This window comes from Equus przewalskii, chromosome 25, assembly GCF_037783145.1.
Source record: "Equus przewalskii isolate Varuska chromosome 25, EquPr2, whole genome shotgun sequence".
NCBI classification, from domain to species: Eukaryota; Metazoa; Chordata; class Mammalia; order Perissodactyla; family Equidae; genus Equus; species Equus przewalskii.
The window spans coordinates 20970381-20983723 of NC_091855.1; the positions used below are offsets into that span (position 1 = coordinate 20970381).

The 13343-nt window shown below is 38.0% G+C and overlaps 1 protein-coding gene across 40 annotated transcripts in view; it reads left to right on the forward strand.

Moving 5' to 3' along the window:
- The window catches only part of TTLL5 (tubulin tyrosine ligase like 5), a 280660-nt gene extending 267735 nt beyond the window's left edge, over positions 1–12925 (forward strand). For all 40 annotated transcript variants that reach the window (XR_011532902.1, XR_011532901.1, XM_070593608.1 and 37 more), the window contains one exon: positions 12288–12925. Coding sequence is in view for 24 of the 40 variants with exons in the window: in XM_070593608.1 (XP_070449709.1) it covers positions 12288–12310 (23 nt within the window). In the remaining 16 variants the exon portion in view is untranslated. The remainder of the gene's footprint in view (positions 1–12287) is intronic.
- The last annotated feature ends 418 nt before the right edge of the window (positions 12926–13343 follow it).

Sequence of the window (13343 nt, forward strand, 5' to 3'; positions counted from 1 at the left end):
GGATAAATTCTTGGAGGGAAAGAATGTAAGAAAGATCAGCAAAATGCAGAGGAGAAAAAGGAGCCAGTGGAGAAGTCCGAGGAGGCAGCCTTCAAAGGCACCCAGATATTTCAGAATCTCAGAGACCCACAGAGAAGAGATCCAGAGAGCGGGAATGAGTGATGAGCTCAGATGCTAAGACAGGTGATATTTTTAAATTGCCTGTGAATAAAATTTTGTTAAATGGAATCATTTTCCTATGGATACTATCTATAGAGTGCTTTATAAGTTTCAGAATGCTTTCATAAGGATTATCTTATTTGGCCCTTACAACAATCCAGTGAAGCACACAGTTATTATTCCCACATTACAGAGAAAGAAACTGAAGCTCTGAACAACTGTGATTTTCCTCAGGTTCCTGCTCTTACCTCTCACTTTCCCAAGATGATCAGTTTGGGGGAAGCTGAAGGCAGGGTAGTTCAGAGATGCCTAAATCAGAGTGGGCAGGAGGCGGTCCCCTGTAGCACCCGGGCAGCTTGTCCTCACTCGCATGTGCACTCTAATTCAGTACCTCCTGGAAACAGTATCTGCGGCCCCTCTCAGTTTCCTGTGAACTGCTGAGGAGTTTGATTGTCTAGACTCCAGAGCAGTGGTTTTTAAACTGTGGGTCATGACCTACCAGTGGGTCATCAGATCAATTAGGTGGTCACAGCAGGCTCTCGAGAGCCAGGGAGCATGCCTCTTCTCAATTCTGCCTCAGCTGTGGTAGAAGTCAGCCAGCAACACACAGTGGGGGCTTTTACTTGTTTGTTTTACCACAGAGAGCCAGTTGTTAAACATTTACCAGCATACCACATATTATGATGGTCATAACCATCATTTCTCCATCCTACCTGCTTCCCCACAATGAAACAGAATGGAATAGAAAGAAAAATACCAGGGTCCATCTATAATATAAGTAAGAATTGTTTTGTGAGACTTTTAAGTCATAAAGATGTTTATGTGTTTGTTTATGTAAGATGTATTTTTTACTATGCATTGCAGTAAAAAAAGAAGTTTGAAAGTCACTGGTCTAGGGCCCCTTCGTTTACCTTCCTCAGGTAATTGAAAGTCTGCTGTTCTGATCTTTAGGCAAAGAACCAGTATCCAGTGCCCTTTCTGAATTAATGCCCCATCTACTTCAGGAGGATTGAGACTGAATTTTTATTAGGTTATAAATTGTTCTGGAATAGACAAGATCCCTCTGTACATCAGTTCTTTTGAACTCAAAGCTATATAAAAATCCATTCTTAAACCTCTCCAAAGATTTTTCTACAGTGAGCATGTATTTGTCTTGTAGTCAGAAAACAATAATCATTATTATTAAATCCCAAATATTAGAAGGCAGAAGTCAGATTTAAGCCTGTAGCCTTGTGTTACTCTATCACTCTTCATTTCTAGAACTCTCTATAAGGATATTAAATCTTTTTACGAAAGAAACTTTTTGTGAAATAAATCATTTTCCTTTTAATGATTCAGTGATTTATTTTCTAAATCCAGATTTTATATATATAGACACATACATTATATATAAATATATATCTATAAATATATCAGTTATGCTTAAGTAAATTATGCATCAGAACTAGATAGATGCAGATAGATCGTAGAATTAGATCCCAAGAACTTTGATTTAGATCAGCCTTACAGTTTTTAAATTTCCATAAAAGGGAAGTTATTAAATATCCTTATGTAAAAAAAAGAAAACTCTGCAAATATATTAAATTGTCTGCCCTTAGGATACTCACCATCTACATGTAGTTACGAAAAGGAACACTATTCACTGAGTGACATTTGAAAGTCATTGAGATAGATTTAGATCCTTCTCTTCCGTGATGTAATTTTATCGTGCCCGTCTTACTGGTTTGTTGTAATAAGAAAATGAACCAGAATAAGGGGAACTTGGTTTTTATGGTTTGTAAGACTTAAATATACTTTCAGAAATTAGTTGTGTACATTTTTTCTTGGAAGAATTAGGCTTATTGCATACATAACTTTAGTTCTTTATAGTAGAATATCTTAAAATAGCATTTTATTAAAACTATTCAATACTCATTTGCAGGTAGGAAGTAAATCTCCCCCATAGATGGCCACTTGAGCCCACGCTGGTTTTATCATGTAAGAGTTAAACCAAGTGCCTCTATTGTTGATTAGCAATTACGAAGGATTTCTGGGCAGGCCCGCGACCTCAGTGGTGCTGCTGTGGTCAGCCAGCTCCCCTCCCCCTCGTGGCTGCATTTCAGTCACTCAGGGGCTGCCTTTGCTCTGAACAGACCTCTCGCAGCTGTGCCCGGCGCCTTCGTGTCAGCCAGGCAGGGTTTCATGAAACGGATCCGATGCTCTTGTGCCTGTGTTGTTCATTCCTACATACTGGAGCTGTGCCCAGGAAGGTGAGGGGCCAGCAGGTTGGCCCTCGCTCCACAGCTGTCCCTTTCTCGTAATGTCACTCAGGATATAAATAAATTGATTCATTCATTCCCGTTGTTATCAAACCAGGACATTGCCAGAAGATCCTACTAGGGCCAATCTGACTTATTGGAAAGGCCTTAGGAACAAATCTAAAGACTTCTACATTTCTGTAATTTTAAAATTAAGTTTTTAATTTTATTTCTCTTATTCACCTCAGACCTTGGAGGGAGAAAAATAACTCCAGTTATATGTTCATATTTTTTGAGGTCTGGGCCTTCTTTACTGGCGTGGAAGTCATGATGAATTCTCTGTCTTTTCTCAACTGGAGAAGCTGTGAGTCAGATGATCTAAGTGAAAAACTGCGTCCCTGTCCTTCAGTCAGCTGGTGGGTGTGAGGAGCACTGGTCTGGAGTGTGGATTGCCGCTCGCCACACAGGCCTTTTGCTGCTGGCAGAAGCATAGTTTGTCTTGTTAGTTGGAAGTCTTGCTACCCATAGGAGCACTGCCATTGATCATTTCCCACATCAGGCAATCGAGTATTTACCAAGCAGCCCCCATGTAAATATTCACATGGCAAGATGCTAGGAGCTCGGGTCATGTGAAGATTTGTAAGATGTGGTCTCTGCGCTTGAAAGAGTGTTGCAGAGGAAATGAGTGAGCAATATATGCAAGACAAAGTCCCTCTCCACCCACCAAAAAAGTGAGAGAAAGAATGATTTAGACAGTTTACGACAGTCTGTCCTCCATTCCTCTAAGGGGACTTAAGCCTCAAAGTGAGCATGAAGTGTGACTCTGCTATCCCCTCAGCAGTTCTACATTCCTGGATGCCTCGTGGAGTGGAGTTCACCTTGGCAAATGTCACTCACAGTGTTTAAAAATATTTTTATTCATTATCGTAAAGTAACACAAGCCAGTTACTTTAATCTGGTGGTGCTAATGGAAGAACAGCAGGCTGGAAGAAAAATTGGGTTTGTTGGACTCTCTGATAGTTGCCAAACTAGTATAATGTATTTTACAGGTGTGTTAAGAGTTTTAAGTGTAATCCTGATGATATTTTATGTTTTTCTTGCTTGTTGACTTTAGAATTAACATAATAAGATGTAACTTTGTTTATTTGGTAAATGCCAACTGAGTGTTTAAATAGACAGTATGATCCATAGATATTTGACCAAACAACAGAAAGAATTTCCAGGCTAGGACATCAAAGCAGGAAAGAAGATGATGGATTAACTTCAATGACTGGTTTGTCAAAGTCCTACAAAAAAAGAGCCGGCTGTGATCATGACCACAGAGGCAGTGAGGGAGAAAATGCAGTAACATTGTTGTCTTGTACCTTTCCTGCCCTTTTGACCCCAGCACTGGGTCACCAGGCAGGAGTGGGATCGTGGCAGCCCCAGACCAGACTTCTGGAAGGGCATACAGAGCAACAGGCAAATCCCAAGGTGGAGAGTCTAGTGGGAGACCTTTCATATAAAGATGGACCCAAAAGGGCTGTGTTCTCCACGTAAAGGTCAACCAGAATAAGCTGACTTCTCCTGCCTCCCCTCCACCCGCTCAGGCGCTGAAAGCAAACTGCCTGTCCTGAGCTGGGTGCTGGGTGACATCGGGGAGGGCCCTCTTCCCTGATAGTTGATGACCACAGGCTGGGCCTCCTGTTAGTTTGGGCATGAATTCATATTCCCTCGGTGGCCTGGAAAACTTCAAACTGAGAATTTAGTTTAAGGTAGTCCTGAGAGCTGGTAGTGGCCCCAGGCACCTAATAGAATCAAATGCGTATTTTTTTTTTCTGGAAGAATCCTCCTTCAACTCAAATCTCAAGTAATTCCTATAGTTAAAGTTCTAGGAACGGTGAGATCACAGTTTAAAATCACAAAACAAATAAGGCAATATGGTACCATAAGCAAAAGCCAACAAAAATAACATAACAGTATTAGACCTGCAAAACTAAGATCTTGAAATTATCAGACAAATAATAAAAAATAAATTTTCTCATATGTTTAGAGAAATTAAAGGCGGGAGTAAAAGTATGAGTAAAATCAAGAGATTAAAATTATGACCAAGGAGGGCCGGCCCGGTGGCCAAGTAGTTAAGTTCGCGCGCTCCGCTTCGGTGGCCTAGGGTTTCGTCAGTTCGGATCCTGGACACGGACATGGCATTGCTCATCAGGCCATGGTGAGGCAGCATCCCACATGCCACAACTAGAGGAACTCACAACTGAAAATATGCAACTATGTACTGGGGGGCTTTGGGGAGAAAAAGGAAAAAATAAAATCTTTAAAAAAAAAAAATTATGACCAAGCAGATTTGAAAAAGAACTAAGTAGCACTTTTAGAGTTGAAAAAATATAGTAATTAAAAGTTTTTTAAAAAATCAATGGATGGGCTTAACTGAAAAGTAGACCCAGCTGAAGAGAGACTTAATGAACGCAAAGATATATTTAAAGAAATTATCTGGAATGCAGCACAGAAAAAAAAAGTGAAAAAACAAGTGAGAAGGCCTAATAGATACGTAATCGGAGTTCTGGAAAGGAAAAAGGGGACAGGGACAATATCTTAAGAGAGAATGGCTAAAAATTTTCCAGAACTAATGTGAGATACACAGATTGTAGTAACTCACAAAAAATCTACACCCATTCACACGACACTGAAACTTTAGAATATTAAAGACAAAGAAAAGATGTTAAAGGCAGCGAGAGAGAGAAGAAGGCTCGCCCAAGGAATGCCAGTTTGATGGACAGCATACTTTTCAACAGCAAGAGTGGAAGCCAAAATACAGTGTAATGTTGCCATTGATGAAAGAAAATAATTGCCAAACCAGAAATGTATTTTAAGCAAAAATATCTTTCAAGGATGAGGATGAAATAAAGACATTTTCCAACACATAAAACCTAAAAGAATTTGTCACTAGTAAACTTTCACCAAAGGAAAGAGTCTAAAGAATGGTATTTGAGATGCAAGGAAGAATTATGAGCAAAGATGTGTAAAAATACATGTGTATGGTGATGGATGGTAATTAGTCTTTGGGTGGTGAACATGATGTAGTCTACACAGAAATCAAAATAAAATGATGTACACCTGAAATGTATACAATATTATAAACCAAGGTTACCTCAATAAAAATAATAATAATCCTAAAGAATGTGTAAAAATACAGGCAAATATAAACATAATGACCAATAAAGTGATGATAATGTTCTTGTGAGGTTAAAAAGGGGGGGATGAAAATATCGTGTAAATCAAGGGGAGGGTCTGATCAGTTAGGTAGTCTGACTTGGTATCATACAGTGAAAATAAGAGATTGACTAATTTCAACTTCACATAGTTAATATATACAAATGCTAAAATGAATAAGGTAACTACCAAAAGAATAGAAATTTAAAACTTCCAAAGTAGCAGAGGGAAAATTGAATGAGAAAAAAATAAATCCAAAAGGAGAGAAAAAAAAAAAAACAGAAAAGCTAGACCAGATAGGAAGCACAACTGAAGACAGTAGAAATAAATAAAAATATTAGTAATTACAAAAATATGAGTGGACTAAATGTTCCAGCTAAAGACTCATTCGTTTATTCATTCATTCAACAAATATTTACTGAGCACCTCCTATGTACTAGACATTAGTCTAGGCACTAGGCACACAGCACAGAGCAGTGAACAAAACAGCCCAAAATCCCTAATAGAAGAGAGAGACAACAAACCAAATAAGTAACACAAATAGTACATTAGATAGTGGTGAGTGTTCTAGAGAAATAATACAGCAGTGAAAGAAGACAGAGAGTAGGGAGGGTCATATTCTCCATAGAGTAGTCAGCGAGAGTGCCATTTGAGTAAAGACCTGAAGGAGGTAAGGGAATGAGCCGATGGATATGTAGGCAAGGGAATTCCAGGCAGAGGGAACAGAATGAGCACATGCCTCGAAGGGAGATCGTGCCTGCTGTGTTTGGGAAATACTAGCAGGCCAGTGGGGCTGCAGTGTAGGGAGTGAGGAGGAGACTAGGAATAGGCGAGACTCAAGAGATGACGAGACTCAAGAGATGACGGGGCAGATCGTGAAGGACCTGGTGAATTGAAGTGGGAGTCCTCGGGGTTCTGGGCAGAGGAGTGCATGAGACGACTTTGGATTTAACAGGATTACTGTGGCTGCTACGTCAGACAGGAGGTACTAGCAGTAGAGGCAGGGGAAATGATCAACCAGAAATGGTTATATCATCAGCCTAGATTTTTAAAAATCCACTTTTAGGCTGTTTAAAAGAGACATATCTAGGGGCCGGCCCAGTGGTACAGCAGTTAAGTTCACAGGTTCTTCTTCAGTGACCTGGGGTTTGCCAGTTCAGACCCCAGGTGTGGACCTATGCACCACTTGGCATGCCATGCTGTGGCAGGCGTCCCACATATAAACTAGAGGGAGATGGGCAGGGATGTTAGCTCACGGCCAGTCTTCCTCAGCAAAAAGAGGAGGATTGGCAGCAGATGTTAGCTCAGGGCTAATCTTCCTTGGAAAACAATTTTAAAAAATTGTTAAAAAAAAAAAAAAAAAAGAGAGACATATCTAAATTTAAGTATATAAAAAGGATGAAAAAAGGGTTGGGAAAAGATACATGGAGGATGTAGCTATATTCACCAGATAAAATAGATTTTAGGTCAAAAAGCACATCAAGAAATAAAGAGGGTCACTACATTATGGCTAAAAAGTGCTAAAGATTCGCCAGGAAAATTTTTGCCCTTTTCTTGTTGACTTATTTTAGTTAGCATATTTACTGATTTTTAAAATTAAATAAAATGCATATTTATGAAAAATATTTTGAGCAAAAAATTAACAGAACCACAAAGAGAAATAGACAAATCTACCTTCATATTGGAATGTTTTAATGTAACTCAGTAATTGGTAGATCAAGCAGTCTGAAATCAGTTATGTTTTAGGAAATTTGAACCACACAGTTAACAGGCTTGATCTAATAGACGTGTATAGAACCTCACAGTAAATAAATGCATAATACACATTCTTTGTAAGTGTACAGAGTATTTGCAGAAACTAGGTACTAGACCTTAAATCACATTTCAAAGACCATATTCCCAGATCACAGTGCAATAACAAAGAGGTAACTATAAAAAATATAAATTATGAAAATATAAATTTAAAAAAATTATATAAATTTTAAAAAGAGATAACTATAAAAATGTAAATTGTAAAAAATATAAACTATAAAAAATATAATTAAGAAGGAACTCATCAATAAAATCACAATATAATTAGAAAATGCTTTTATCAAAAACTTGAGGAATTTAGCTAAAGCAATATTAAAGGAAAGTTTAAACTTACAGTAGGGAAAGGGGAGAAGCTGAAAGTTAATGTGCTAAGTACCTGGCTTAAGAAGTTAAAAAAAGAACAACAAAATAAATCCAATAAAAGTAAAAAGTAAAGAAAAATAATAATAATAAAGATAAAGGAAATTGATAAAATAGAAGATAAACCTACAGTTGAGAGGAACAAATAGGGACATTATTATACATGCCTCAGATTAAACAGGTGGTAGGAAGATATTATGAATAACTTGATGATACATTTTTAAAACTTTGGTGAGATGGATACAATTTTAGTATTTAACTTAAAAAAATTTATTCAAGAAGAAATATAAAACCCACATATTCCTTTAAATTATTAAGGAAACTGAATCAAGAACAAAAATCTTCTGACAAATAAAGCACAGGATTTGATGGTTTTACTGGTGAATCCTGCCAACATCCAAGGAACAGATATCCCAATGGTCTACAAACTATTCTAGAGTACAGGAAAAGAGAGAGCGCTTCCCAACTCTGTCATTATCTCAATATCAAATCCTAACAAGGACAGTCCCCCAAAAAAGTTCAAATTACAAGATCATCTTTTTTTTTTAAGATTTTATTCTTCCTTTTTACTGCAGTAACAGATTAAAGGGGAAAAATATCATATGCTCCTCTGAATGAATGCATAATAAGCATTTGATAAAATTCACTATCCTCATGACTTAAAAAAATTCCTAGCTAAGAATAGAAGGGAACCTAACAATAAAGCATCTCTACAGAAATCCAAGGGTCCCATCATGCTACGGATTGGGAAACTTTGAAAGCATTCACTTTAAGGTGAGGAGCAAGACAAGTGAACCATCCCTTGTATTGAGTGTTGCACTGGAAGTCCTAGTTGTGAAGTAAAAGACGGAAGGAAATGACACAGGAATCAGAAAGGAAGAGGTAAATCTGTCATTGTTCTCAGATAATGTATTTGTCTGATTGGAAACCCAAAAAGAATGTTCAGACAAAGTATTAGCTTTATAAGAGAGTTCTCCAAAATCAGTTACATTTGTATACATCAGCAATGAACAGGTGTGAAATATGATTATAGAAAAGATATCCTTTGTATCAAAGGTAGAATCACCAAAACATATAACATACCCAGGGAAAAGTCTAACAAAAGATATGTGAGAGCTATTATTAAAAAAATTATTAAACCTTATTGAGAATCACTTCAAAAAAATTAGTGGAGAGATAGGTTCATAGATTAAAAGTCAGTTTGGTAAAGATGTCAGTTCTCCCCAAAATTGATCTATAGATTTGAGAGAGTATAAGCTGTTTATGTATTTTTTTAATTTGACAAGCTGACTCTAAAATTTACAAGGAAGAGCAAATGGCCAAGAATAACCCTCGTCCCCTAAAGAATAGGAATGAGAGTGGGAGCCTTGTGTGACTTGTCTTACCAGATACTGAGAATGATTATCAAGATTATTATCAAGCTAAAGTAATTAAGAGAGCGTGGTGTTGGCACAAAATAGAGAAACCTAAAACCAATCTCCTATATAAAAACAGTTTATGACAGAGGGACATTGCAATTAAAGGAGGAAAGGATGGGCTTGTCAATAACTAATGCTAGGACAATTAGTTATTGTGCGGGAAAAATGGAATTAGATCAATGTTTTACACTGCACACAATTTTAGGTTGGATTAAAGAGTTAAATTTGAAAGGTGAAAGTGTACACCTTTCCCAAGACGTTATAGAACAATATCCTTACGATCTCACTGTAAGGGAAGGACTCCTTAAACTAGACCCCAGAATTGAAGATGTAAAATTGATAAATTTGACTTTATTCAAATTAAGAACTTCTTTGCTAAGACATCATAAACATATGGTGGGATTTTTGTTGGATTTCCCCCCCTTAAGTCCTTATCCATTAGAGATACATTCTCCAGTATTTATGAGTGAAATGATATGTTTTCTTGGATTTGCTTTGAAATACTCCAGGAAAAAAACATGGGGAGAGATATGAAACTAGAATGGTAGAATGTTGATAATTCTTGAAGCTAAATGATGGGAACATGGAGGGATCTTGTAGTATTCTATTTTTTGTGTATGTTTAAAATTTTTTATTTAAAGACTTTTTTTTAAAGAAACTATCTATTTTTATGGTGATTGTCCTGGATTTTCTGGAAGTCTTAACATTTTTAAAAAGTCATTTTCTGAAAAGGTCACTTATTAAGTGTGTATCGAAATGTGATCTAATTTTTATCTCTGAGTAGCATTTTTCTTAGAACTTAATAAATCTTGAAACAACCTCTAAAAATAAATACCATAATGAGAATGAAGAGACAAGTCACAAATTAGGTAAAGGTGTTTGTAATACATAGAACCAAAAAATTAGTATCCAGATACTAAGCAAAGCCCTTCTAAAAATCAATAAGCAGTTTCTTAGATATGACATCAAAAGTGTAAGCAACAAAAGAAAAAATAGACAAACTAGACATGATCAAAGTGCTTAAATTTTGTGCTTCAAAGGATACTATCAAGAAAATGAAATAACAATCCACCGAACAAGAGAAAATATTTGCAAATCATGTATGTAGTAAGAGACTTGTTTGGAGAATATATAGAGAAGTCTTACAACTCAGCAATAAAAAAGACAGCTCAACTTTTAAAACGGGCAAAGGATCCGAACAGACATCTCTCCAGAGAAGGTATAGAATGCCAATAAGCATGTGAAAAGATTCTCAATATCATTAGCCATTGGGGAAATTCAAACCAAGACCACAGTGGAATACCACTTCACACCCACCAGGACAGCTGTAATCAAAAAGACAGACCATAACAAGTGTTGGCGAGGATATGGAGGAATTAGAACCTTTGTGCACTGCCAGTGGGATTGTAAAATGGTGCCACTGCTTTGGAAAACAGTCTGGCAGTTCCTCAAACAGTTAAACGTAGAGTTACCACATGAACCAGCAATAACACATGTATCTACTCAAAAGAAATGAGAACGTATGTCTGAACAAGGACTTGCACATGAATGTTCATAGCAGCATTATTAATAATAGCAAAAAGGTGGAAACAATCCAAATGCCCATCAACGGATGAGTGAATAAATAAAACGTCATATAGCCACAGTGAAATACTATTTAAACCATAAAAAGGAAGAGTGCGGATACAGGCTACAACGTGATAACCCTTGAAAACATTATGCCAAGTGAAAGAAATCAGACATAAAGGACCATATTGTCTGATTCCACTTATATGAAATGTCCAGAATAGGTAAATCTGTAGAGACAGAAAGTAGATTAGTGGTTGCCTAGGGCTGGGGGATGAGATGTGTGGGGTGATGACTAACAGGTATGGGATTTCACTTTCTTTCAATGAAAGTGTTATAGAATTGATTGTGGTGATGGATGCACAACTCTGCTTAGACTAAAAGCCACTGAATTGTACATGTTAAATGGGTGAATTGTATGGTATATGAATTATGTCTAATAAAGCTGTTTTTAAAAAGATCAATAGACAACCCAGGAAAAAAAACAAAAGGCACATCTACACATTTCACAGAAGAAAAAACATCTGTGCGCAGTACATACTTGAAAAGATGCACAACCTCATTCCTAATGAGGGAAATGTTAATTAAAAGCACAGTAGTATACAATTGTATACTCACTTTCTTCGAAAAAATTTTAAACTCAGGCAATACCATTCCTCCACGTTAGAAGAGATGGAGAAGTGGGGGAAGCTCATCCATTGCCAGAGGGGCGGGGGTGAGTTGGTATAACGGCTTTGGAAACTAATATGGCCTTATTTTTAGAGTTGAAGATGCAAGAATTTATGACACAGCAGTTCCACTCCTGAGTATATACCTAGAGAAATTCTTGCAGTTGTGTGCTAAGACATATATCAGAATAGTCAGAGCAGCACAATAAAATTCAAAACCAAATAAAACCAAACAATACAATGTTTAGGGATATAAATATATGCAGAAAATAAACCAGTTTGAAAAGCAAACAAGGGAAGGATAGACACAAAATTCGGGATAGTGGGAATGGGAAGGATTTGGGAGCATCTAATGGGGGATTCCGGGTAACAGTAATAGTGTTCCTTTTCTTACACTGGGTGGTGGGTGTAGGTGTACACTGGGGGGATGGGGGCAGGGATACAAGGCAGAGTGTTATCTGGCAACCCAACATTGAGAGAAGATTTAGAAAAACTAAGAAGTGTACATGGAGCAGTTTCTCCATGCAGTTCAATATTGAATGCTAACAATGCTGACCCTGAGTTTCTAGAAAAGGTTAACATCTTTAGCATCTTCTATTTAAGAAGCAAAAGGGATAAAATGTTCTCATCCAGGAAAAAAAAGCTAAGAGAACTACACAAAAAAAGCAGCAGCAGCAGAACAGGAGTGTTCCAGAAAGGTTTCAAACAAAAGTGGCTAAAATTGAAAGTTTTCTGTGCAAGGTGAACTACGTTTATTTGGGCCACTTCTTTATTCTTCAGTAATGCTAACTAAAGCAGACGTTGCTGGCAGTAGGTAAGCCCCCACACTCTCATTTCGGTCACTTAGTTGTTTTCCTCTTTTCCAGATCCTGCTCACACTAAAAGATGAGCCACGAGCTCGGAGGAAGAACCTGTGCACTGCTCCTGCTCCTCCTGGGTGTGTGACCGCGGGGGGAGTGTCCACCAGCGCTGCAGGGGGGCCGTGGTATTTTTTTGCTGCCTCAGTCCCCAGAGCCTTCGAGCAGAAGTGGCAGTACGCTGTTGCCAGTAGCCAATCCAGACTTTTACTGAGACGACAGGAAAACACATCAGCTGGGTTGTGATGGATCTTGGCAGTGGGGACATTCAACTGATGCATTATATACCCCGTCAGAGCACACGTGTATCTTTTACCCTTTTTACCCCCGCCCCCAACCTGCTTAGGTCTTCTCTGTCCCTCTCCTGCTACCACACAGAGATGATATAAAAGAGGCTCTTTGGCTATTTGCATTTTGCTTCCTCTTCTTTTCCAGATTGCAGTATTAAGCTTTGCTTCCTACAAACCTAAAATCCCAACGTTATCTACCAGAGTTGTTCTTCCACTTTCAGGGTTTGGGGGGAAGGGGAGCTCACGTCACGAGTTTCCCGGAGAGTGGAGAAAATGTGCTGCTGCCCACATGAGCCACGGTAAAGACACCCTTTGGAATTACTGATTTCTAAAATTAATAAAGTAATTCTATTTTTATTTTCTTCTTTCCATTTACTAATTTCCCAACAATCAGTATTCGCAAACAAGACTGAAATGGGACCAACTTCTCCTTTTATTTCATTGCTGAGCAATTTTTTAAACTTCATTTTAGAAATGTGAGCTAGAAAGAGATATTTTATTCTTACATTCAGTTTCAGCAGATGGTGGGTCCAGGCTGTTCCCCACGGGTGGCTCCCGCCCCTGGGAAGCTGCTGTGTGCAAATGTCTCCGTTATCAGACCACAACAGACAGGTCCTCCGGTGGCACGTGAATGTGTATCCAGTTGCACCTTGTTTACCTAAACAGCTCATCAGAGTGATGCGGCACGGCCCCTGACTGCTTTCCACTAAAACTCTGCTCTGGCTTCCTCGTCTGTCCCAGCTCCTCTCCAGCTTCTGCTGGAGAAAAGGTTGAA